Source organism: Ochotona curzoniae, unplaced genomic scaffold (genome assembly GCF_017591425.1).
Source record: "Ochotona curzoniae isolate NIBS_2020 unplaced genomic scaffold, NIBS_Ocur_1.0 patch4, whole genome shotgun sequence".
Taxonomy (NCBI): Eukaryota; Metazoa; Chordata; class Mammalia; order Lagomorpha; family Ochotonidae; genus Ochotona; species Ochotona curzoniae.
This window is the reverse complement of record NW_024466972.1, coordinates 1144492-1168063: the sequence shown is the minus strand read 5'-3', so window position 1 is coordinate 1168063 and position 23572 is coordinate 1144492. Positions and strand designations below refer to the sequence as shown.

The following is a 23572-nucleotide window of genomic DNA, read 5'->3' as shown; positions in this document are numbered from 1 at the left end:
TCTGTGAATATGTCTGTCTTTCTTTCTTTCTTTCTTTCTTTCTTTCTTTCTTTCTTTCTTTCTTTCTTTCTTTCTTTCTTTCTTTCTTTTTCTTTCTTTCTTTCCTTTCTTTCTTTCTTTCTTTCTTTCTTTTTCTTTCTTTCTTTCTTTCTTTCTTTCTTTCTCTCTCTCTCTCTCTCTCTCCTTCCTTCCTTCCCTCCCTTCCTCCCTCCCTCCCTCCTTCCTGTCATTTAACAATTGATTGCTCATTTATTTAGTCTTCTGTTATTTTACTGGGATGTTCTTCCACATTTGCCTTTGGTTTTGATAGGCGCTATTCCTTTTCTCTGCCAAGAGAATATCTTTAAGTATCATTTGTAGGGCAGATTTGGAAGAGGCATATTCTTTTAACTTTTCTTTACTATGGAAGAATTTTATTTCATTTTCAAACACAAAGGAAAGCTTTGCTGGGTGCGTTCTTTGGGGCCGACATCTGCTGGTTTACTCCCCCGATGGCCCCAGTAGATGGGGCTGCTCTGAAACCAGGAGTCTCTTCAGGGTCTCTGATTTGGGTGCAAGGACCCAAACACTTGGATACATGAGTATGGAACTGGATCAGAAGTTGAACAGCCAGGACACAAACCAGCACCGAATGAGATGCCAGCACCACAAGTGGAGGCTTAATTAGCTGTGCCATGGCAACAGCCCCTCAAGTGGCATCTTAATTTCTGTGCTAATTCCCCACCCCTACAGTAGATTATGGCCATTGGGAACACTAATTCTGAACCCCAATAAACGTGTTATTTTCCAAAACAAGAACCTCATGCTTCCCATTAGACCGATTTTTCGGAAATTGTGCTTTATTTCCTACATTTTTAATTTTGTCAGTAGGACTTCTGAAATAATGGTTAGGTAAGTGCAATTAGAATCACCTCAATTTCACCTCCTGACCTACAACATTTACTCCCTGGCCTTCACAGAAAAAGTCCACTGACCGTGGATCTGAAGGCTGGACCTCCAAGGGAAGCATTGGTTCTGATCTGGTATTTAAATTCTGAATGTTTTATTCTTACTATTAGTGCTTTCTCATTTATCTGTCACGAACACGGATTGAGAATGTAAAAAAAAAAAAAAAAGAAGAAGAAGAAGAAAGAAAGAAAAGAAGCTATTTCTAAAATTCCTCTGACAAAGAGAAGCTGTTCCTCCATCCTGAGGAGGTTAAGTGAGTCAGGAGGCGGCTCCGTGCTGTTCCCGCGGGGCCGGCCCCGCCTGTCTATGGAGCCATTGTCTTATCAGGGCTGGAAAACTGCTGGAAAGCTGAGGATTCCCTGTGAAGAGAAGTCCTTGTGTGTTTCTGAGAACCGCATCGCGGCAGACAACTGCCAAGAGAATACTTTCCAGTGCCACAAGGTCAGCTGAATCAGACACTTCTTTATTTTTGCTTTTTACTTAAAAAGCAGAAAAAGCTGAAGCCAGAAGCTAGGAGCTCTGTCTGGGCCTCTCTCATGGATTGCAGGGACTCACGGACTTGAGCCGTCACCAGCGGCCTCCCAGAGGGCACGTGGGCAGGAAACTAATTGCCAGCAGAACCAGGACCTGTCGAAAGGCAAGTTAGAGAAAGAGAGAAATGACTCTTTCATTTGTTGGTTCACTCCTCAAATGAATGCAATAGGCAAAGCTAGGTCAGGCTGCAACCAGGAGCCAGGAGATTCTTCCAGGTCTCCTATGTAGATGCAGGAGAGACAATCTCCCATCCTTTGGTTATTTACCAAGAACCAACATAGCCAGATCTGGACCTGGCTGAAGCCAGGAGCTAAGAACTCCACGATGACCTCCCACACAGGTGACCCAAGCGCTTGGGTCTCCCACATGGGTTCAGGGTCCCAAGGCCTTGGGCCACCCTCAACTGCTTTCCCAGGCCACAAGCAGGGAGCTAGATGGGAAGTGAAGCAGCTAGGATACAAACTGGCACTCAGATGGGATCCCAGCATGTGTAAGACGAGGACTTTGGCTGCTAAGCTATTGTGCTAGGCCCACTGAACACATTTTTAGGCCTGACATAAGTGGTGCCATTTTGCCTAGTGACCCTTCCTCTTCCCATATAGGGACATGGGGACACCCATAAGGTCCACTTGTCCCTGAGGCCACTAACCCAAAACTCAGTATGTATCTTCTCTGGCTTCCTTGCTTCAAAGTCAGTAGAGCAAAGAAGGGACATGTTAAAAATATTAAAAAGGGACGCAGCCATGGAGGGCCTGTTTGCTGCACAAGGCATGCTCCATGGACGCCCAATGACAGGGCTGTGAAGAAATCCATCTCTGAGGCCCAGTGCCATGGCTCAGTGGGTTAAGTAAGTACCTGCAATGCAACATCCCATATGGATGCCAGTTTGAGTCCCAGTAGCTCTACTTCCAATCTAGCTCCCTGCTAATGTGCCTGGGAAGGTAGGAGAGGATGGCTCAAATCCTTGGACCTGTGCCTTCATGGGAGATCCAGCAAATCTCCTGGCTTCAGCCCAGCACAGCACTAACCATTGTGGCCAATTAATTTGGGAATACACTAGCAAACAGAAGATCTTTCTGTGTCTCTCCTTCTGTCTTTCAATTTAAAAAAAAATAAATCATTTTTAAAAATTGAGAGAAGTTTATTTTTGCAAATATAGTAGCGGTTATAGCCATCAAGAACCTGTGTGAGTGCCTGTCTTCAGCCAGGACAGGCACAGCCCACCCCATCTCCAGCTGGGAGCTAGAGGAGAGGCTGGGCTGTGCAGGAGGCAGCCCAGCCACAAGCAAGCCCAGGCAGTCTGCAGCCCCAGCCTGATTCAGACTGCCCCACCAAAGCCCTGAAGAGTTGCAGAAAAACTACTGGGACGGGGGGGAGAGGATGGGGAGGAGCAGATGGAAATCATCCTTTTCAAAAACAAAAATTAAAAAAAAGCCAAGGTCACCATGTAAGTATCTATTCTTCTTCATGTCTGTTTCTATGACTCTGAATCAGAAACACCATGTAAAAATGTAAGGGACAGGATCTTAATGAAGGCATCCTTGGGGCCCGTGTGGAGCCTAGTGGCTAAAGTCCTTGCCTCGCCTGTGCCAGGATGATCATTGGGCACCAGTTCATACCCCGGCTGCTTCACTTCTTGTCCCTGCTTGTGGCCTGGGAAGGCAATGGAAGATGGTCCAAAGCCTTGGAATGCTGCACCCACGTGGGAGACCCAGAAGAAGCTCCTGGCTCCTGGCTTCAGATCAGCTGAGCTCCAGCTGTTGTAGCCTTGGGGAGTAAACCAGTAGATGGAAACTGTCTTTCCTTCTCTCTGTAAATCTGCCTTTCCAATATAAATAAATAATTTTTCTAATGAAGGCACCCTCAGACAGGTCCTCTCCCCCTCAACTCCCCTGATAACCTTCACCTGCTTTCCATGGTCCTCTGCTACCTTAGTGGCTATCTTGACTTTTAAATATTCTTTTTTCTAAATGAGTTAGAGAGGGAGGGAGGGGAATCCTCCATCCATTAGCTTACTCCTGAGTGGCCGCAACAGCTGGAACTGGGCCAGACTAAAACTGGGAGCCAAAAGCTTCAATTGAGTCTCCCATGTGGGTGCAGGGGCCCAAGCGCTCAGTCAGCTTCTGTGGCTTTCCCCAGGCCTTTAGCAGGACCTGGAATGGAAGTGAAGTAGCTAGACTCGAACTGGTGCTTGTGTAGGATACCAGCTTTACTGGATATGCCACAGCACCAGCCCAGACTGTCTCGGCTAAAGGCACTCTCCAGATGGAGACTTCAAGACCATATTTTAAAAACTAAATAAATAAATAAATGGTAAGCTAGCTTGATAAAAGGCTGCTATTAAAACCTGCTGAATAATTAACATGAGCAAAGGAAATATAAATGGAAAGCAGCAGTGGTACAGAATCGCCCAAGTATCCTGGTTTGTGGTGCTCTGATTTAGGAAATGTGTGTGCATTGCACAGGGAACAGGTGCCAGAAGCTGTCTCCACACCCTGCTGTGCCCCAGCTTCCAGAGCGTGCCTCCCTCCCAGCCCATCTCCGACCAAGTTTGCTCTGTAAGGAGCATGGTGTGTGCTTCCAGGGATGAGGGGATACTTAGCACAACCTGGGTGGCTGGAACCAAGAGGAATTCCTTCTCAGGAGGGAAGGAGGCCGGGCAGCTGGGTATGTGAAACAGGCTGCGAGCGAGTGGACCAGTGGGCTGTCTGTGGCAGATGCCTCACCTCAGTCCCCCATCCTCACCGACACTTTCCCCAGTGTGAGCTCAGCCAGTCTTTCTTCTGGGTCTCAGTTTCCCCTGTTCATCAGGACACAGGTAGGAAGGATGAGGACCCAGGGCAATGGCCTCAGTGTAACTGGCTTAACTTGCTTATCCCATGTAAACCTTAGGCCCAAATCACACCACATTCATGAGTCCCTGGGGGGCAGGGCTTCCCCATGCAAGGGCACCTTGACAAGGTTATGCAGATGGAATCAAAAGTAGAAGTCCGTGTCCTTAAATCTTTTTGAAGCCTCCCTTTTTTCCTTCCCTATTCTTTTGTTTTTGTTTCTTGTTTTTAAATCAGATTACTTGAAAGGCAAGAGTTACAAACTGGAAAGACAGAGAGGGATCTCTCTGCGTCACTCCGCAGATGGTTGCAACAGCTAAAGTTGGGATGGTCCAATTCCAAGAGAGCTTCTTCCAGGTCTCCCATAAGGGCACAGGGACTCAAGTACTTGGGCTGTCTTCCACTGCTTTCTCAACCCATCAGTAGGGAGCTGCATCTAAAATGGAGCAGCTAGGGTTCAAACCAGCATCCATAGGGCATGCAAGCAATGCAGGTGGAGGTTTAGCCTACAGTACAGGGCCCAAAGTCTCACATTATCTTTTGGGGTGGCCAACTGAACCCCTAGTAGAGGGCAATGAAGAACTTTCAAATGAGGGACCAGACCGACATTGTGGCAACAGCACATTAAGCTGCTGCCTACCATACCGGCATCCTGTAAGAGCTCAGATCTGATTGCTCCACTTCCAATCTAGCTCCCTGCTAATGCACCCAGGAAAGCTGCAGAAGACGATCCGAGTGCTTGGGCCCCTGCAACCTACATAGAAGTCCCTGTTGGAGTTCCTGGGTTCTGACTTTGACCTGGCCCAGTCCCAGCCATCCCAACCATCTCAGGCATGAATCAGTGGATGGAAGATCTGTCTTTCCTATCTTTCCTTAAGTCAATATTCAAACAGATTTTTAAAATAAGTCTAGGTTTGGGAAGGGTGTATATACCCTGGAGTCCTACACTGAGCAGTGGACAGTTAGAACATACTGAGGGCTTCTGTGTGTGTTGAGGGGGTTTGGGGATCATGGTATTAGGTGCCTGGCACACACCGTCTGCTAATGCCACACTATCCCTTTGTGATGCAGGGGTCATTGTGACCATTTTCTGAATCAGGATCCTGAGGTCTGGGAGACCAGGGACTAAGACACTATCAGTTGGGGACTCTGGCTGTGGTTGTCTACAGAAAGCAGTTTATTTGTACCAGTGTCCGGGTCACTTTCAATCTCTGATGGAAGAGTCTGGTCAGTGAGCGTGGTGACAGTTTCCTCTCCTGGCCTCACCTGCTGGTTCACATCCTCTGTCAGGATGTCACCGTAAGCACCACATGAAAGCACAAGTGCAATTAATTTGACCTTTTTCCCCAAGGAGTCATGATGGTGTGATAATTAAGCACAGAACTGTAGTGCTGAGTTCTGAATATCCAATCCCTTGAACTATCACCTGCTGCCTCCCAGGATCTACATTAGCAGGAAAGTAGAATCAGGAGCCAGAGCAGGGACTCAAACCCAGAGACATGTTCCAGTGGGTGGCTTAGCTGTTAGGGCAAACCATCCTCCCTTTAAAGATGAATCATGTGGAAATGCTGTGCCATTGCCATGTGTGTTCAAGGCAATAAGAACCTCTGAGAGGGCCCAGCGCGGTGGCCTAGTGGCTAAAGTCCTCGCCTTGAACACCCCAGCATCCTATATGAGCACTGGTTCTAATCCCAGCAGCCCCCTTCCAATCCAGCTCCCTGTTTGTGGCCTGAGAAGGCAGTGAAGGACAGCCCAAAGCCTTGAGGCCCTGCACCCATGTGGGAGACCTGGAGGAAGTTCCTGGTTCCTGGCTTCAGATCGGCACAGCTCTGATCTTTGCGGTCACTTGGGGAGTGAATCATCAAATGGAAGGTCTGTCTCTCTTCCTCTCTGTATATCTGACTTTGCAATAAAAATAAATAAATCATGAAAAAAAGAACTGCCGAGAGCCTGCACTGCCATGCCCTGAATGCCCACAGGTGCGCACGCACGCGCGCACACACACACACACACACACACACACACACATTTTGCTCTACTTAACTCACAGAAGATGGCCAAGGTATTTGGGATGCTAACCTCATTTCCAGATGAAATAGCAGAGGCCCATAGCCCAGCTGAATCTCTGATAACTGGTGATAAGCCTGGGAGGTGAGATTTCCCAGCCTCATATATATACACGCGACAGGTACAACACACTAGCAAAAGTCAAGCTCAAGGGAACACAAAGGCCTTTTCCCAGGAGAAAACTACCAGGCTCTCCAGAAGTAGGCGGCAGCCTTCCTGCCTCTACACAGCACTGCAGGAATAGCTCCTCCAGCCAAGGTGCCTGTCCTGGCTGGGCCAGGTGGCCACCTCTTGCTGAAGGTCAATGCCCCAAGGTTTAGAAGTTTCTCCTCTTTTACCTGCTGCCTTGTCTTCCCACCCACATGCCCACCCTCCTACCCATCAAACACTACAGCTTTATCTAGCATCTTTCATTGGAACAAGACATTTTCTTCTCTTTATTTTCTGTGCCTTTGGCTGGGGTAAATCGCAATCACAAAGACTATTATGATCATAATGATTTGAGTGGTTATGCATTGAACCAAGATAAAAGCCCTGTAGGGGAGGCCTCACCTGGCCCTAGGGCGGGCGGGGGGGGAGGGAGGGTGAGCCTTGAGGGGAAGATGGATCTGGTTTGGATAGCGGGACAGGACTTGCTGATCTCCCTCCCTATTATTGATGGGTAGAGGTATTTTAGCAGTGAGTTCAAGTGCGTTGCCAATACTTGGAAGAGCAGTTGGTGCCTTTCTCAGTTGCATGGTTTGCCACTGACCTACGAATGAGGATGCGGCTTGCAGGTTCCAGGCCTGGATGTGTTCCGAAAGTCACACAGCAGGCTCGTGGGAACGCGCCTGAATCGCTGTCTTTGTCCCTCAAGCTACTTCGTGATGTCCGCACAACACACTTCCCCAGACGCGCACTGCTCTGGATGCTAAGCAGCTCCGGGGAACTGGAGCTTTCATTCTAGGGAGTCTCTTTCCTCAAGAGAGCCGAGTATGTAATTTGGGTCACTACAACATTTAATCTGATGATTTACACACACGCGCACACACAAGTCCCTGGGGTGAGCCCTGGTGGGGAAGGGAGAAGGAGGGTGTGCGTGGGAGTTTCCTGTCACTCACCAGCGTCTCCCAGGTTTTAGAGCGCGAGTGTGGCGGGCCCAGCGGCGCATGGCGTTACTCAATCCTCCTCCAGGTTTTGTTTTTGAAATGGCAGCACTTTGTTTTAAAGGGAGGAAGAAGCTGGTTCACTCCTCCTCCAGAGGAATCCTTCTGGGGGGGAAGACAGTACCCTGGGAAAACAGACAATGCAGGGAGCAGCTTGGAGGAACCAGCTGGAGAAAACTCACTTGGGAGCTTGTTAGACGAGGGGACTCCTGGACCCCCCACCCTGGCCCAGGGGAAGGAACTGGGAACCCGGGAGGAGGAGGAGGGGTGAGCAGGAATTTTTCTTGTTAACAAGCTCCCCTGATGATTCATTTGCAAATCTCTGGTTTAGGAGCCCTTGACTCACCTGTCCAGGTCTTGCTGCAAGGATAGGTGGGTGTAGTGGGGAGCAGGGAGCTCACCCGGCAGCCTCCACTGGAAATGACAAAATAGCAAACTCTGCTGCAGCCGTGCAATTAAGCTTTAGCTCAGCCCAGCTCGGGCCTCAGCGCCCGTCTTTGTGTCCCTGAATGATCAGGAAAATCTCCAGGACACCCCCAGGCTGTGTGGGCTGAAGGATGACAGAGCAGAAGCCCTCACCAGAACCCGCCAGGGCAGTCCTGCAGCCTCCTTCGCCCGCCTGCCTGCTGGCTGGGTCTTAACCCAGGAGAGGCTGAGCAGAGCCCAGCCCCTTCACACAGACGTCTGTGCTGCTGGCCCACAGCCCGCACAGCCTCAGGCCAGGGCTGGGCTGGTCCTACACCGGACACCTGGGGAGCTTATTAACAACACCTGCATCCCATGTCAGAGTGCCTGCCTTCCAACTTCCGTTGTACCCATCCTGACGGTAGCAGGTCCGTGGGGCCATAACTGCCCCCATGGGGGACCTGGCAGTCAAGGTGGCCTGTAAGGACAGGCAGTCCTTCTGAAGAAGTTGTGGCCTCATGTTTGCCTTGCTCCTGTTCAGCACCAAGGGGCCTCTGGAGGGTGATGGAGGAAGGGGAAAAGGAATGGGAAATATTCTGATGGCACAGGCTGCTGTCTCCTTTGAGGGCTTTTCTTTAAAGGGATAAAAACCTTTAAAGCTGGCATTGTGGCGCAGACAAAAAACGTTGGGAGGAGGCCTGGTGTGATAGCCTAGTGGCTAAATCCTCTTCTTGCATGTGCCAGGATCCCATTTGGGCACCAGTCATGTCTCAGCTGCTCCATTTCCCATCAAGGCCCCTGCTTGTGGCTGGGGGAACCTGAATCCTGTTCCCTTTAAGCCCCAGGTTCTGGAGACAGACTGGGGTCTTAACTCTCAAGTCCCTGTCTATCAAGTCATGTAACCTTGTTGGCCCCGTTCTGGAGATGACTTTGCCTCACAGGAGTCTTTGAAGTTTGGGCTGCTAAGATCTTTGGGAAACCTTCAGGGTCTTTCTGCCATCCTCTTTTCTCATGAACTCCTAATAGCCTTTTGCCTGAACTCCTCAATGCCAATCTCCTATCCCCAGTCCACACTCTCATTCCTTCTCTGGCCAAGTTGCCAGTTTTCCAAGTTTTTCTGCTCTGTCCCCTTCAGCCCATGATTCTCACTGTGAAGCATGCCATGTGTGGCCATAGACACATGGCTGCTGTCTCCACCAACTGCCAGTTCAGTGTCCCACAAGCCCTCCAGACAGGGACATGCTACAGCCAAGGCTCCTTAGCTCCGTGCCACACATGTGGTCTTCAACCCATTCCCTGTGTGGCCCCCATCTGAGGTCCCCTAAGTATGGCCTAAACCGCCCACATCCCCACCAACATCCTTGTCTCCAGCAAGTGGCCCAAACTCTCAGATGACATGTTAAGCTTGCTCTATTCTTTTCCAAACTTTCCTAGCAAGCAGGTTTCTAAAACTTCCCTCTATTTAGGCTTAGCTGATAGCCACAATCCTACTTCTGGATACTAAATTTCTTGTTAATTTGAATCACTTGAGAGCAATTTCTTGGGGAAAGAGGCTTATTTCAGCTTACGATTTGAGGTTGGTTTTGAGGTTGTGGGATTGAGCAACCCTAGTGCAGGGTCTGAAGTTGGCCTGCTTATGCTGTGTGAACTAGGTAGGAGAGAAAAACCAGATCAAACTACCAATAAAAAAATACTCAAACCTCCCAGGAACCCCTCTCTGAGGGCATACCCCACTGACCTCAAGACTCCCTACAGGCCCAAACCCACCCTATCTTTGGATCAAATTTCACCCTTAAATCCATTACCAACAGTTTAAATGAAGACAATGTGGCACAATGTGAAACCATGATCTTGTGACTCTGGTATCCCACGGGGGCACCAGTTCTAGGCTTGTCTGCCACATGTCTAATCCAGCTCCCTGCTAATATGCCTGGGAAACCAAGCAGATAGTTGAAAAAGCTGCAGGAGTTTGGGGAGGCAAATCATATCATTTATACCCTGGCTGGCAGAAATTTCTTAATTCCACAGAGTCCCAATGTCTTAACTCAGTTGGGCATTCATTTGAAAGTCCTTAGCTTCATCTGCAGCTCAAGGCAAACTTGTTCAGCTGTGTCCCTGTTGAGTCAAAAACACCTGCTTCTAACATTGAGTCCCACAGAGTTTTGTCCAGCATCCAGAACACACTGTATTGGGGGTGGAGCTCTCACCAGCCTGGGCTGCCCTGGCCCAGCAGCTTTGGGGTTCTCACAGCTGGAGCCCTCTCTAGTTCTACTAGGCATTGTGCTGGACTCCGCCCCTGGAACCGACCTCTGTCAGGGCCACCCCGATTGGTCCAAAACATCCTTTGAAACCCCAGGCTAAAAACTCAACTACTTGGGTAACTGCAGTTCATTTTTGCAGGGTATTTGCCTTGTGTGGACTCATTGTATAACAGAGTTGAGAACACACTGTATGTTTAATTTTAATATTTAAGCACTAACCGTTGACCCAATAGCTGCATGAACAGTATCTTTGCTTTAAACAAACAAACAAAAAAGATTTATTTGAAAGGTAAAGCTGAAAAGAAAGAGGACTCTTCCATCCACTGGTTGGTTCACTCCCCAAATGGCTAAAATGGAAAGGGCTGGACCAGGCCAAAGCCAAGATCCATCTGGATCTCTCACGTGGATGCAGGGGCCCCAGAACTTGGATCATTTGCTGCTGCTTCTTCAGACTTATTAGCAGGGAGCTGGATCAGAAGTGGAGCAGCCAGGACTGGAACTGGTGTTCACATGGCGTGACAGTGTCACAGGTGGTGGCTTAACCTGATGTGTCACACCACCTGCCCCTATCCAATTAGTCTTACGAATTTTCACGGTTTTTGATAATTTCAATATTGCCTGATACAAACAGATCACATCTCTGTTCTTAAAGGAGCCACTTTATTCAATCACTTGACTTGCTAATAAAGCATGAGCTCACTGGGGAGATGGGGCAAGGGAAGAAGCGTAGTTGAAATACAGCTCTCACCATCTTCATAATGTGCCATGGAAATACAGATGTGTGTATTTAAGCTCCCAGACCTGTGTATTTAGCAGTCTGAAACGCAGGGCTTGCCTGTCTCAACCTTTGCTGACATTTGCTCAGGGATGGAATTGGAGGGGAACTAACAGCAGAACGCGATCATTGGCTAACTGCACGGCTCAGGAGAGCATAAGCTGCTCCTTTGAACATGGTCACCCCTTGGAGAATTGGGTGGACTCCTCCTAGAAAGACACTGGCCTCTGTCCATGACAGTGTGTCATTCAAATTTGCTTTCTGAGTCCCTCATTTCTAGTGTGCCAGCGACTCTTGGCTTTCTTTACTAGCGCACTTCACCTGCGTGGAAGGGGGCTTCACAGGAGGTCAGGTGTGGGGACCGCAGAGGCACGGGGGATGCCTGCTGTGGCCTCAGCCTGGAAGAGGGACTCTGCCATAGGGATTCTTAACTCTCTGTCTCTCCTCCCATGAGACTTTCATAAGCCCCTTTCTTCATTTCCAGTTATTTTTCAAGAGTCAACCTCCTCTTTCATTCTGAAGGAATGTGTCCACTTTCAGGATCCTAATGACCCGGAACTCCCTCATTTCCGTCTAACGCCCACTCCCAGTTGGATGATGGGCTTCTCCACACTCCTCGCTTTGAAGGTGTCACCTCCCATTCCAGATCCCACACACTGCCCCTCCTCGCAGTGTCTTTTCGTCCCAGTGGCACCACAAGTCTTCCACTGAGCCCTTGGAAGTCATTTCTGATCCTTTTACCCTTGTTCTGTTCACTGATTTGTGTGAATTAACTGAAGTCACCTGCTGTGTGCCAGGCACTGTGTTGGGTATCTGAGGGTGAGTCAGGGTAGACATGGACCTTATCCTCATGGCTTCAAGTCTAGCTGGAGAAACAAAGAGTGCACGGAAGAAGCATGTAGGAGGCTTGAGGGTGTCAGTTTGGGGGCCAGAGAAGGCTGTTCGAGGCCATACAACAAGAGATTCTAAAGAGTATCTTAGGAATTAAGCAGATCAGATGCAGCGGGAGGGAAGTTAGGATTCGCAGTAGGTAGAACAGTGTGATATAAGCCCTTAAATGAGAGGGAAGGAACAAGGAGAGACCATGAAATATGTGGCCTTCCAGGAAGGTTGCTATGCCTGAGGTGTCACGAGTTGCTATAATAATGAGGGGAGGCTCTATTGGAAGAATTTGGGTCCTTTTTTTTTTTTTTTTTAAAGAAAACAGGAAAAGACTTGGAAAAGTTTGAGGTGGGCAGAGTGGGGAAAGCTTGGGAGCTAACAGGGTTCCCTTCGACCAGTACTCTGGTACAAGGTGATGGGGCCTGAATGAGTATGGGGGAAGGCAGTCCCTCCAGCTTCCTCCTTGCCATCCCCAGGCTGTGAGCCCCAGCCTGGACAGCTCTCAGCAGAAGCCCCAACTCCTGTTGCCTCATTGCAGTTCACCTTCAGTGTAGCTAGCTCATTTACCCTTCCACTTCCCGCAACAGAGAGGAAAAGCAATGATTCTTCACGGGGCTAAACATCAAGTTTAAATTTATTGGTTTGGCTGACTAGTTTCCTCAGCTCTGGCCCTGGTCCCTCTCTCCTGTGTCACATTCAACTAACTGCTTGTCCTCTAGACCAGATGCCCTAATGTGTGAAAAGGGGATTTGAGAACTGAACAGCAAGCAAGTGGTGGGAAAGGACGAAGTGGGTTACAGTACAGTGAGCCGAGAAGTGGAGCCTGAGGGCTGGCATGTTGGTCCAACTGAGAGTGCAGGAAACTGGCTGAAGGAGGAGCTTAGGGAAGTTAGCTTCTTGAAGCTGTAGGCAGTCACTGTGACAGTATTAAAAACCATCAGTCAGGTATGAGCCATCCGGAGGCTTAGTGGAATGATCAGGAATAGGCGAGGTAGCCATCAAAGATAAGATTGTGAGGATGGAGAGATGGGAAAATAACAGCAAGACTCTCCCTCCCCCCAGTGGATAAGAGAATGTTCTAGGATAACTAGGACCCCTGCTAATGAAGAATGCGCAGGACTCAGAGTCTTGGGAATTGGAAGGCCAAGGGCTGACTTAGTAGAAAGGTTAAGGGCTGACTTTGAAGAAAAACTCAATATTCTACCTGCCTGGAGCCTCAAATAAATTATAGAGTAAAAAGGACAAGAGCTAAGGGACACAGAAATAGGGGCCAAGCAACTCTTGCCATGGCCCTCATCAACATTAACAAACAGTTGTGCAGCCATGGCTTGGTGTCATGTTCAAAGATATTAAACATGAACCCAGGCAGTAGTGATTGCCTGGAAGAACCACTCAACCACCAAAAGGAATGAAATGTCCACATGAGTGTGGTTCTGGGGTAGCTGTGTAACCCTGAGGAGGGCCTCTGCCAGGCATCACTGTGACTGTGTACTGTTCACATGGCAACCAGAAGATTATGACATCCCTAGAGGGCGGTGAGGTCACAGGCCACAAGCCTTAAAGTAAGTGAATCACACGGGCCTCATTTATTTTTAAAGGAAACTCCTGAGAAGAGCTTAGAACAATTTTTTCCCCCCGAGTGCCATTTCCAAAGGTACTCCCAGAACAATAAGGTGTGACTGTAATGGCTGCACTGAGTTGTCTTTTGGACAGTGTTAGAAGGGACATAAAGAAGGTGGACAGAGAACTCAGGCAACTGAGATGCATTGACGAACTCAGCACACGATGCCTGTGCGACTTGTACATGCATCCTTATTGCTGCTGTGACTTGCACCCGTACCCGTACTGCCTGTGCTACTCGAAGCGGTCGCGCTCCTGTGGCCTCTGCGACATCTACCCCTGCTGCCTGTGTGATTACAAGCTCTACTGTCTCCGACCATCTCTCAGGAGTCTGGAGAGGAAAGCGATTCGAGCCATAGAGGATGAAAAGAGAGAGCTTGCCAAGTAAACCAAATTTTTTTAAGTTTTTCTAGTTGATGGATTAGCCTTATCAATTGAAAGAAGGAGGGAAGGTGGCAATCTATACTTTGAGTATAGATAATAAGGGCTCAAAATAAGAACTTTGGTGGCTTAGGAACGAATTAAGGGGAGTGAATAGGGGCAGGGAAGGTATTTTAAAAGTCTCAAATAATGTAATAATGTCAGTTGGCAAGGGTATTGGTGGCTTAATGGTGGGTGTGTCAGCTTAATCCATGAGGTGGCAAATGATCAGCAGAAATGAGGGGTGTCATTAAAAAAGCCATCAACTAAACATTCTTTTCAGGTTATGAATGAAGCAATTCGAGTGCTTCTGAACTCAGAAATGACCGCAGAAGTAATCATGGTGGATCAAATCCTTAATATTGCTTCAAGCAGGGGAGCAAATTAAACAATGGAAACATTTCCTAGGCTTTTTCTCCCATCTCCCAACTCCAAAGACTTCACATTAAGTCGGGAAGGTTTTGCATCCCTTTCCTCCAGCCCTAGTGAAGGCTATGTGAATAAGCTGCAGAAACGCAGCTTTCAGAAAAGACTTCTAAAGAGTTTCGGTTGAATTGGATGATTTGAAAAAGTCACTTTAACTTTTTTTGGTTTGATGACTTTTTATGTGGGAGAAAGCTTTCCTTTCCTAATTTTCTGCATACAGCATTTAATCTGTTGCTACTGATGGAAATGAGAGCTTTGCTTAAATAGATTACAGTCCATCCATACACTGGGATAATATACAAATGTCTAAAGGATTAATGAAGCATTTTATATATTGGTATCTTAGGTGAGAAGAAAACCAAGGTGTAGAAAAAAGTGCGTTCAATATGCTACCATTATTTTTTAAAGATTTATTTTAACTTTTATTGGAAAGTCAGATATACAGAGAGAAAGATCTGTCCAATGATTCACTCCCCAAGTGACTGCAATGGCTAGAACTGCACTGATCCAAAGCCAGGAGCCAGGAGCCTCTTTCGAGTCTCCCACACATAGGTGTAGGGTCCCAAGGCCTTGGCCCATACTCAGCTACTTTCCCAGGCCACAAGCAAGAAGCTGGATAGAAAGCGGGGTCACTAAGATTAGAACTGGCACCCATATGGCGAGGACTATAGACGCTAGGGAACCATGTCAGTCCCTCAATATGCTATTATTTTTAAAATATATATGTATAGATAGAAGAATAGAAGATGGATTGATGGATAGTGGTAAATGATAGCTGTATGACAGATTTAGGGAATGGATTAGATAGAAATGATTGATGGATGGACAGGTGTGTTGCTGAGTGGGTGGTCAAGTAAAGAGATGGATGTGGATGAATGGATGGGTGGGGGGATGAATGAATGAATGAATGGGTGGGTGGGTGCATGGGTGGATGAATGGGTGGGTGGGTGGATGAATAATGACTGGGTGGATGAATGAATGGGTGGGGGGATTCATGAATTAATGAATTAATGACTGGGTGGGGGATGAATGAGTGGATGAATGGGTGGGTAAGAGGGTGAATGGGTGGCTAAGAGGGTGGGTAAGAGGGTGGGTGGGTGGGTGGTGAGCGGGCGGGTGGGTGAATGGATGGGTCGGGGGATGAATGAGTGGGTAGATGGATGAGTGGGTGAATGAATGAATGGGTGGATGGGTGGAGATAGTCCTTGACAACTGTGACTGTGATATCCCATTTGGAAAGGGCAATGAGACAGTTACTGCTTGGGCCATCAGTCACCAAAGGTCAGGAAAGGACCTGGGATGGATGGGGTTATCGCCTATAACATCATCTACCTACTCTTTGAGTCACGATTTATTTTTACTACTTAGAATGTTAAGTTAAATTATTGGCACTCTTAGTATTTGATTCTGAGACCAGCATTGTGGTGCAACAGGTTAAGCTGCCGCCTGCAATGCTGGCAGCTCATATGAACCATAGTTTAAGCCTTGACTGCTCCACTTCCCATCCAGATCCCTGCTAAGGAGTTTGGGAAAGCAGTGAAAGATGACTCAAAAGTATCTGGGACCTTGCTACCCATACAGGAGACCCAGAGTTCTAGGCTCCCATTTTTGGTTGGGCCCAGCCCTGGCCATGTGGCCACTTGGGGAGTGAACCAGTGGAAGAAAGATCTGTCTCTGTTAATACTGCCTTTCAAATAAATAAACATTTTCTAAAAAATATTTGAAAAATTCAGAGCTTCTGTGGGCAGGTCTGTGTCCACTCTCCCCATACCTTGGGATACTGGAGACCTTGGATCCAGGTTTGTTCAGCCTCTCTTTGGGCTGCTACCTGTTCCCAGACTCTGCAGGTAAGAATGCTGTCTGGGGCTGGCGCTCTGGCACAGCAGGTAAAGTCGCAGTTGCCACGCCAGCATCCCATATGGATGCCAATTCAAACCCTAGCTATTCAACTTTCCATCGAATTCTCTGCTGATGCGCCAAGAAGCAACAGAGGATGGTCAAGAGCTTCGGTCCACTCCAGCCATGTAGGAGACTCAAAGTTCCTGGGTTTTGCCTGGCTCAGCCCTGGCTATTGCAGTCATCTGGGGAGTGAACCAGCAGATCGAAGATCTTTGTATCTATCTCTCCTCTCTGTAATTCTGACTTGCAAAATAAATGAATAAAATGTTAAAAAAAAAAAAAAAGAGCACAAATGTGTTCTGGTGTTTGCCTTGTGTGTGCCTCGCCTCCTCCAGGCAGCCCTTTCTTCTTGCCACTTCCCGCTTAATTCTCAGCCATGTGACTTACCCAAGAGAGAAGGCTTGCTTTGGTTTGTGCCACTTTCCTGGACGGCGTCTGGGACTTAATTGATCATTTTTTCCCCCTTTGCCAATGGCAATATATGAGGGTGGTGATGGCTTCACATTAACTTCTAGATCTCTAAACTGATAACTTCGTATCCATTTGAGGAAGACCTACATTTGCCCTCCCTTCTCTCACCCAGCCTGTCTTCTCCCCATTTGTGACACCTTGCAACGTTCCAATGCTCTGCTGCTGACAGCTTGACATGTCACTGTCCTGAAGGGCTTCGTGCCCCCTACAAGCCTTAAGATCCAGTTTTCCTGACTGGGTAGAAATAGTAAACTCTAATCCCAGTCTCAGCCTGGAGGAGTCCAATTCTGAATTTCTTTCTCTTTTTTTTTTTTTCCCCCTTCCTGGGAAATAGTTCTTTTTCTTCTGGTCTGTAAGCTAGTTTCTGATCCATGACTAAACTGATTCAGAAATATCACGTTGACTCTTTTTTTTTTTTCACACCATCCTTGGTGTGAAACCTTACTGCAGGTTTTCCATTTGCATGCCTTCCCAGCCCTTGCAGGGATGCCAGGAACCTGGTTTGTCAGGACATAGCCTTTCAAATGTCAGGCTGATCTGGCCTGGAAGTCCAGTACTCAATGGGAAAACAGGACTTGCAGATCAGTAGTTGCCTGGGAAAAATACCAGTTTCCAGGGTGAAAGTGCATCTGTTGTGTGTCTGGGTGCTCAGAAGCCTGGGTCAACAATGTCTTACCAGCCCCGCTACACCTCTTGAGCATTCCTGAGTGACTTGACTGATGGATGGATGTGTTTCGTCAGAGCAGATATGGTAGGACATTGGTCCTTGGCTGCATCTTCCTTAGTAGGCACTCAAGTCAGTACTCTTGTTTCTTTCACTTCTCTGCTATATCTGAAACACTGGGCGTAGGACTCTGCCACCTGCCATTCGAGGAGTTCTGCCATGGAGTCAGGGGCACCTGAGTGTGCTACCTGCTGTCTGGAAAACAGAAAAAAGGCAGGAAAAGAAGGCAAGGGGGAGAAGAAAAAGAAGAGGAGGTATTGCAAACAAGGCGTTGAATTTAAACAGGTCTTTGAAACAGACCTCAATTCAGGAGATACAGCCTCCCTTTGCTCCCGGGAAGACGCGGCGTTCATGGCCTCTCCTCTGCTCATCACAAGGTGGGATGGATTCAGTTTTGTGGAGATGGCTGGATGGATCACTTGTCACAGCTGTGGGCAGTGACATCCCAATACACAGGGGGACGAGTGGCCACCCAGCATGGCAGACACAGGTATCCACCGACTGCTAGTCTTCCCCTGGCTTTCTTACTAAGCTTCTGCAAAGAACCAGGTGGGCATATTTCCCTCAGTTTCCCAAGGCTAAACTTTGTCACCAAGCTTCCTTTACCCAGAGATCCAGGGGAACTCCTACACAGGGTGAACAGTACATCTGCAGGCAAGAGTCACGTTCAAGTTCAGCACCTCATCTGATGTATAAAATATGGCTCCTGCAGTTTTTCTGTAAACCCGTGCATCCTAGCTGCCCACCACTGACCTAGAAGCAAGAGGAGGAAGAGGCGTGACCTGGCCACAATGTTTTCAAGTGGTTTGAGATTCCTGTATGGATGGATCATGGCAAGAAAGTAGAAGGGAGGAACCTGAGAAGTAACACACATGAACTTGTTCCTTGGGACTCCAGCTGCTGACAGGAGGTGGAGCTGTCAGTGAATCTGGGCTTATGGAGGCAGCTCCCACAGGGATGGGGCATGACAGCTCTGGCTTGCAGAGTCACCATGGCAGAGTCACCGGGGGTCCTGACGATCCTGCTTAGAGTCCTGGAACCCATCCTTGAGGCCCAGCCTGACCTTCAGTAGAGGATTTCATGCTTCTCACCTCATGTGCAAAGCTCTGAACTGAACAGAAGTTCACCCTTCATCTCACACGCACACCAAGGAGATGCCTGTGAGAGCATCTCTGCTTGGGGTATCCCGCCTTGGCTTGGCCGCTCTAGTACAGGCTGAGGATGTGGCTGTGTCTGGGCTGGTTCCCGGCATCTTTGTGAGTCCTCACAGCAGAAAGAATGCTTATTCTCCTGCTTGCTTCTGTAGTATGGTCCAGGAAATCCTGTCATCCCTTGAGTAAGAAAGACAGCCCTTGGGGCCAGCTTGTGGCCCGGTACATTAAGTCACTACCTTAATGCTGGCATCCCATATAGGCACTGACTCAAGTCTCAGCTGTTCTACCTCTGATCCAGCTTCCTGCCACTGCTCCTGGGAAAGTAGCAGAGGAAGATAAAAAGTCCTTGGGCCTTTGTACTCACATGGAAAACACAGAAGGAGCTCCCAGCTCTTGGTGTTGGCCTGATGAGTGAACCAACAGATGGATGATTCTCTCTCTGTCATTCTGTGTCTCTGTAATTCAGCTTTCAAATGAATAAAATAAATCTCAAACAAAACAAAACAAAAAAACCCCACACATACAAAAGGCTATTGGCATGTCATACCACAAAAGCCTAGTGACGGGCCAGGCGTGTGGTTAAAGTCCTCGCCTGAGCGCACCAGGATCCCATATGGCTGTCGGTTCTAATCCAGGCAGCTCCACTTCCCATCCAGCTCCCTGCTTGCGGCCTGGGAAAGCAGTTGAGGATGGCCCAAAGCCTTTAGCTCCTACACCCACGTGGGAGACCTGAAGGAACCTCCTGGTTCCTTATAGGAGGACATTGTGACCCTAGAAGGTCAGCGAGCACAGGATTACAGTTGATTGGCTAATATTTGCATGAGAACAACCGAATGGCTACCTTTTGTATACCTGATTGGATATCATTTGTATAAGAACAGTTGAATGGACAGTATGTGTGTGAGAACACTTGGTGGAATATACAAGACAAAAGGAGTTCCAAACAAAAGCATAGAAACTGTTACTGGGTTTTGTTGATGAGCTCAATACTTCCTCCCTTATCCCATATGACCCTCAGTGTATAAAGTCTGATGCCACTAATAAACTTCGGCTTTGACCATCAGTCAGGGTCCACACGTGTTATTATCGGCTCCGTGCACCAAGTCCATCGCTGCAGGACAGCTACAGCTCCTGGCTTTGGATCAGTGCAGCACCAGCTGATTCGGTCACTTGAGGAGTAAACCATCAGACAAAAGATCTTCCTCTCTGTCTCTCCTCCTTTCTGTATATCTGCCTCTCCAATAAAAATAAATGAATATTTTAAAAAATAGGCTAGTGGCATGTCACACCACAAAGGCTAGTGGTAGATCACCCATGTTTCTGTGGCTGGAGGGGGAAGCGGAGCTGAGTTCCTGCCGTTTGCTGATATTGTTAAGGAGCTTTAGTAGACTTGGCCTTCAGAACCAGGGATTCTGAGCACTCCTTAGAATCATGAGAGAAACAGCAATCAAGGGCATTATCCCAAAAGAGGATTTCATTAAAACACACAAAGCTATCTGGATTCACTCAAAGTCTAGCACCATCATATTAAGTGTTTCATGAGATTATGGGTATTTTTAATATCCTTCCCCCCGCTTTTTTTTTTTTTTTTTTTGCTGATTTGAATTTTTTGAGTCTTCCACAATGAAGCTGTACAAATTAAGCTTACATGGTGACATGGGATGTTACATCTGTATATCACAGAGCTATGGGAGAGATTAAATGAAATAATGCCTTTAATATGCTTAGTATTTCCTATGGAATATTGAGAGGAGGAAGAAACCGACACCCTTGCTATGTGCTAAGCACCACTGCAAATAACATGCATTACTAACTGAAGGCTTACTTTAAAAACTCATTGAGGTAAACTACCATCATACACGCCTTTAAGAAATTCGTGGAAAAGGATTTTGTGGGGGAAAAAAAGCACATGAATTTTAAAAAAAGATTTTGGCACCATAGTAAAAAGTTTAATTCCGTTTTCCATGAACTTTCTGAAGAACCCTGGTGGCATCTCAATTCTATAGGTAGGGAAACTGAAGTGAAGAGAAGCAACTTGACCATAAGGCGTGGATGAGATAATAAAATGAGCTGCTCAGGGTCCAAGCACAATGCCAAGAGAAACTCCATCGCGGTCTCTATGCCGCTGAGCAGCGCTACGGTGGAGGCACTGTTAATACCCACATCTTACAAAGGAGGAAACTCAAGCATAGAAAGAACGCACCCAAGGCTCTTTAAGAGCAGGAGCTGGGGTTTAAATGCAGTAGTAGAAAGATATGGAAAACCAGCCACTTGCATGTTGTTTACAGAGGTTTCCCTGGGGGAAGAGGAGGGTAGGCAGTGTGGCTCTCTCTTCTGATTTGATACAGTTTGTTACCTAGTTTGCTAGAGATTGACATATGGCTTCCCCGGCTATGGCTGAAATTTAAGTGCCTTTTTTCTACCCTTTCCTTTTGCCCAATTCCAGGCTGAGAAGAACCACCAACAGAATCCTGGCCTCCTCTTGCTGTAGCAGTAACATCTTGGGATCTGTGAACGTGTGCGGCTTTGAACCCGACCAGGTCAAAGTCCGGGTGAAGGATGGAAAGGTGTGTGTGTCAGCGGAGCGGGAGAACAGGTACGACTGCCTGGGCTCCAAGAAGTACAGCTACATGAACATCTGCAAAGAGTTCAGCTTGCCCCCGTGTGTGGATGAGAAGGACGTGACCTATTCCTACGGGCTGGGCAGTTGTGTCAAGATCGAGTCGCCCTGCTATCCTTGTGCTTCTCCCTGCAACCCCTGTAACCCCTGTAGCCCCTGCAGCCCTTGCAGCCCCTGCAGCCCCTGCGGCCCCTGCGGCCCCTGCAGCCCATGTGACCCCTGCAACCCCTGCTACCCCTGCGGAAGCCGATTTTCCTGTAGGAAGATGATCTTGTAAAGCATTACGGATGTAGGCACCCTTAGCTTAGAAGTCAGCCCAGCCAGGCAGCTCTTCCAGCGTTTCTCTTCCCCTTCCCATGGCCCGTGTAGTGTAGGTATATAGGAAGCTTAAATACAACAGTGCAATCTGCTGCTGGTGTGTGTGAAATTTTCGGTTCGATTCACCAGGGGAGGACAGGGGTGCAGAGTTAGCAGGTACTGGAAGAATGAATGGATGGAAATGGAAGGTGACGTGGTGCCATCTACATTCCCCTGCCTTTCTCTGCACCCAGCGACCTCAGAAAGTTCGGGAGTGAGGTGGGAAGGCAGAATGAGATTTCCCAGATTCTGCCCAAACAAGCAGGGAAACGTCTCTGCCCAGAAACCAAGCTGTTAAAGCAGAAGAGTGAAGGTTGAAGACAAGCCATCTCCCCAGACTTCTTGGGAAATCCTGGGACTCCCCAGATGCAGCGGGCTTGGGGTTTTGACCAGGGGGGTGAGTAGGAACCTGGAGGATGCTCTCCACTGGAGGGTGGGTAATGTGGCCACGGGACTCATATTACTTCATTTTTGTGGTCTGGGGACCCGCCAGCCCTGGTTTGGGCTGGTTTGTAACCTCTTCGGGATTTCTTGCAGCCATTTTCTCAAGCCCTCAGCCTGTTTTCAGGCCCAGTGGCTCAGTTTAGGAGTGGGAGCAAATGACTCCCACTCCTGGGAGTCAAATGGTCGTGTAACCAGCTCCCCTGGGCTGCGATTCTTGCGGATGCAGCCCGCCAGTCCTTCAGGATTGCTGGGACAGGACTGAGTGAAGAAGACGGAGATGATGGGGAGGGATCCGAATGGGCCTGGCCTTGAATCTGACTCTAGCACCACAAAACCCTCCAATTTGCACGTGAGTCTTTGATTAGATTTATCAGCATGGTCAGGGGAGGGGAGAAGTGTCATGGGCTTCAGCCACAGTCGCACAAGAAAATCATTTGGGAAATCTTAAAAATAACACAATGCCAAACAAAATGTAAGACAAAAACCAAACATATGCATGTGTGCTATTTAAAAATGTTTTTCTTTAAAAAAAAAAAAAAAAGGTACTGCTGATGTACAATGGACTAGGGTTACGGCCTGGGCATTGAGATGGTAAGGCTTCCCCTGGTGAGCCACAAGTGCGAGACAGTCTGGATGGGAGCAGAAAGCTCTCCCAGTCTTTAAAGTTGCCTTCAAGTTCAAGGGTGAAGAATGCTAATGGTGAGAGTCCATAAATTTTGTTCAATTGAGAGAAGTAGTGGCCCTCTAACGTAAGTGGAGAAAAAACATTGAACACATTCAAAAACGAACGACCCAGCAACCACAGGCATGCAGACATACGTGTGTATGCAGAAGATTGGAGAGTCACCCTGTTTGCTATGATTCAATCAGATGATCATTAATAGAGTCCAAGGTCTGCATTTTTTAAATATTATTTTGAAAACTTTTAACCCTGTAATGTCAATGACTCTCATTGGGTTAGATTTTTAACATTTTGTTATTTTAAAGATTTATTTTTATTCTAAAGTCAGATATACAGAGAGGAGGAGAGACAGAGAGGAAGATCTTCTGTCTGATGGTTCACTCCTCAAGTAGCCACAATGGTCGGAGCTGAGCCAATCTGAAGCCAGGAGCCAGAAGCTTCTTCCAGGTCTCCCACATGGGTGCAGGGTCCCAAGGCTTTGGGCCATCCTGGACTGCTTTCCCAAGCCACAAGAAAGGAGCTGGATGGGAAAGAAGCAGGACTGTTGTGATATGAACTGGTACCCATATGGGATCCTGGCACATTCAAGGCAAGGACTTCAGCTGCTAGGCTTCTGCATTGAGCCCTATTTTTATTGGAAAGGCAGAGTTACAGAAAGGAGAGAGAGAAATCCTGGTGCTTTTAAGGGGAAGATTAACCAACTGAGCCATTGCGCTGGCTCTTCTCATTGGGTTCCTAATCCCTTAGCACATAGAGCCCTCTGTCCTCTGTCTGAGGTCTTCCCAGTGCACTCCTAGGCATATACAACTCTTTTGTTTCCCCTACCCATCCTGCCTGCTAGCTCAGTGGTTCATCCATTCATCTGTCCCTCAGTCAATCAGATTTCATCATTTGTAGCCTGCCACTA

General features: G+C 47.9%; 1 protein-coding gene across 2 annotated transcripts; it reads left to right on the top strand.

Annotated features, from left to right (window-relative positions):
* The first annotated feature begins 13532 nt into the window (after nt 1-13532).
* On the top strand, nt 13533-21590 carry LOC121167602 (outer dense fiber protein 1). Of its 2 annotated transcripts, none has more exons than XM_040997106.1 (2): nt 13533-13805; nt 21007-21590. In XM_040997106.1, the coding sequence occupies exons 1-2, from the start codon at nt 13533-13535 to the stop codon at nt 21457-21459; spliced, it is 726 nt and encodes a 241-aa protein (XP_040853040.1). In that variant the 3' UTR covers nt 21460-21590. The 2 variants fall into 2 exon arrangements, with proteins under 2 accessions (XP_040853040.1, XP_040853039.1); XM_040997105.1 differs by having other exon boundaries at nt 13533-13852; nt 21009-21590.
* Nucleotides 21591-23572: the final 1982 nt, after the last annotated feature.

Excerpts from the sequence above, each read along its gene's own strand:
- LOC121167602 (XM_040997105.1), top strand. The coding sequence starts at position 13,533 with ATGGCTGCACTGAGTTGTCTTTTGGACAGTGTTAGAAGGGACATAAAG. Across the intron at positions 13,853-21,008 it reads GAAAAGAGAGAGCTTGCCAA|GCTGAGAAGAACCACCAACA; the intron begins GTAAACCAAATT and ends GCCCAATTCCAG.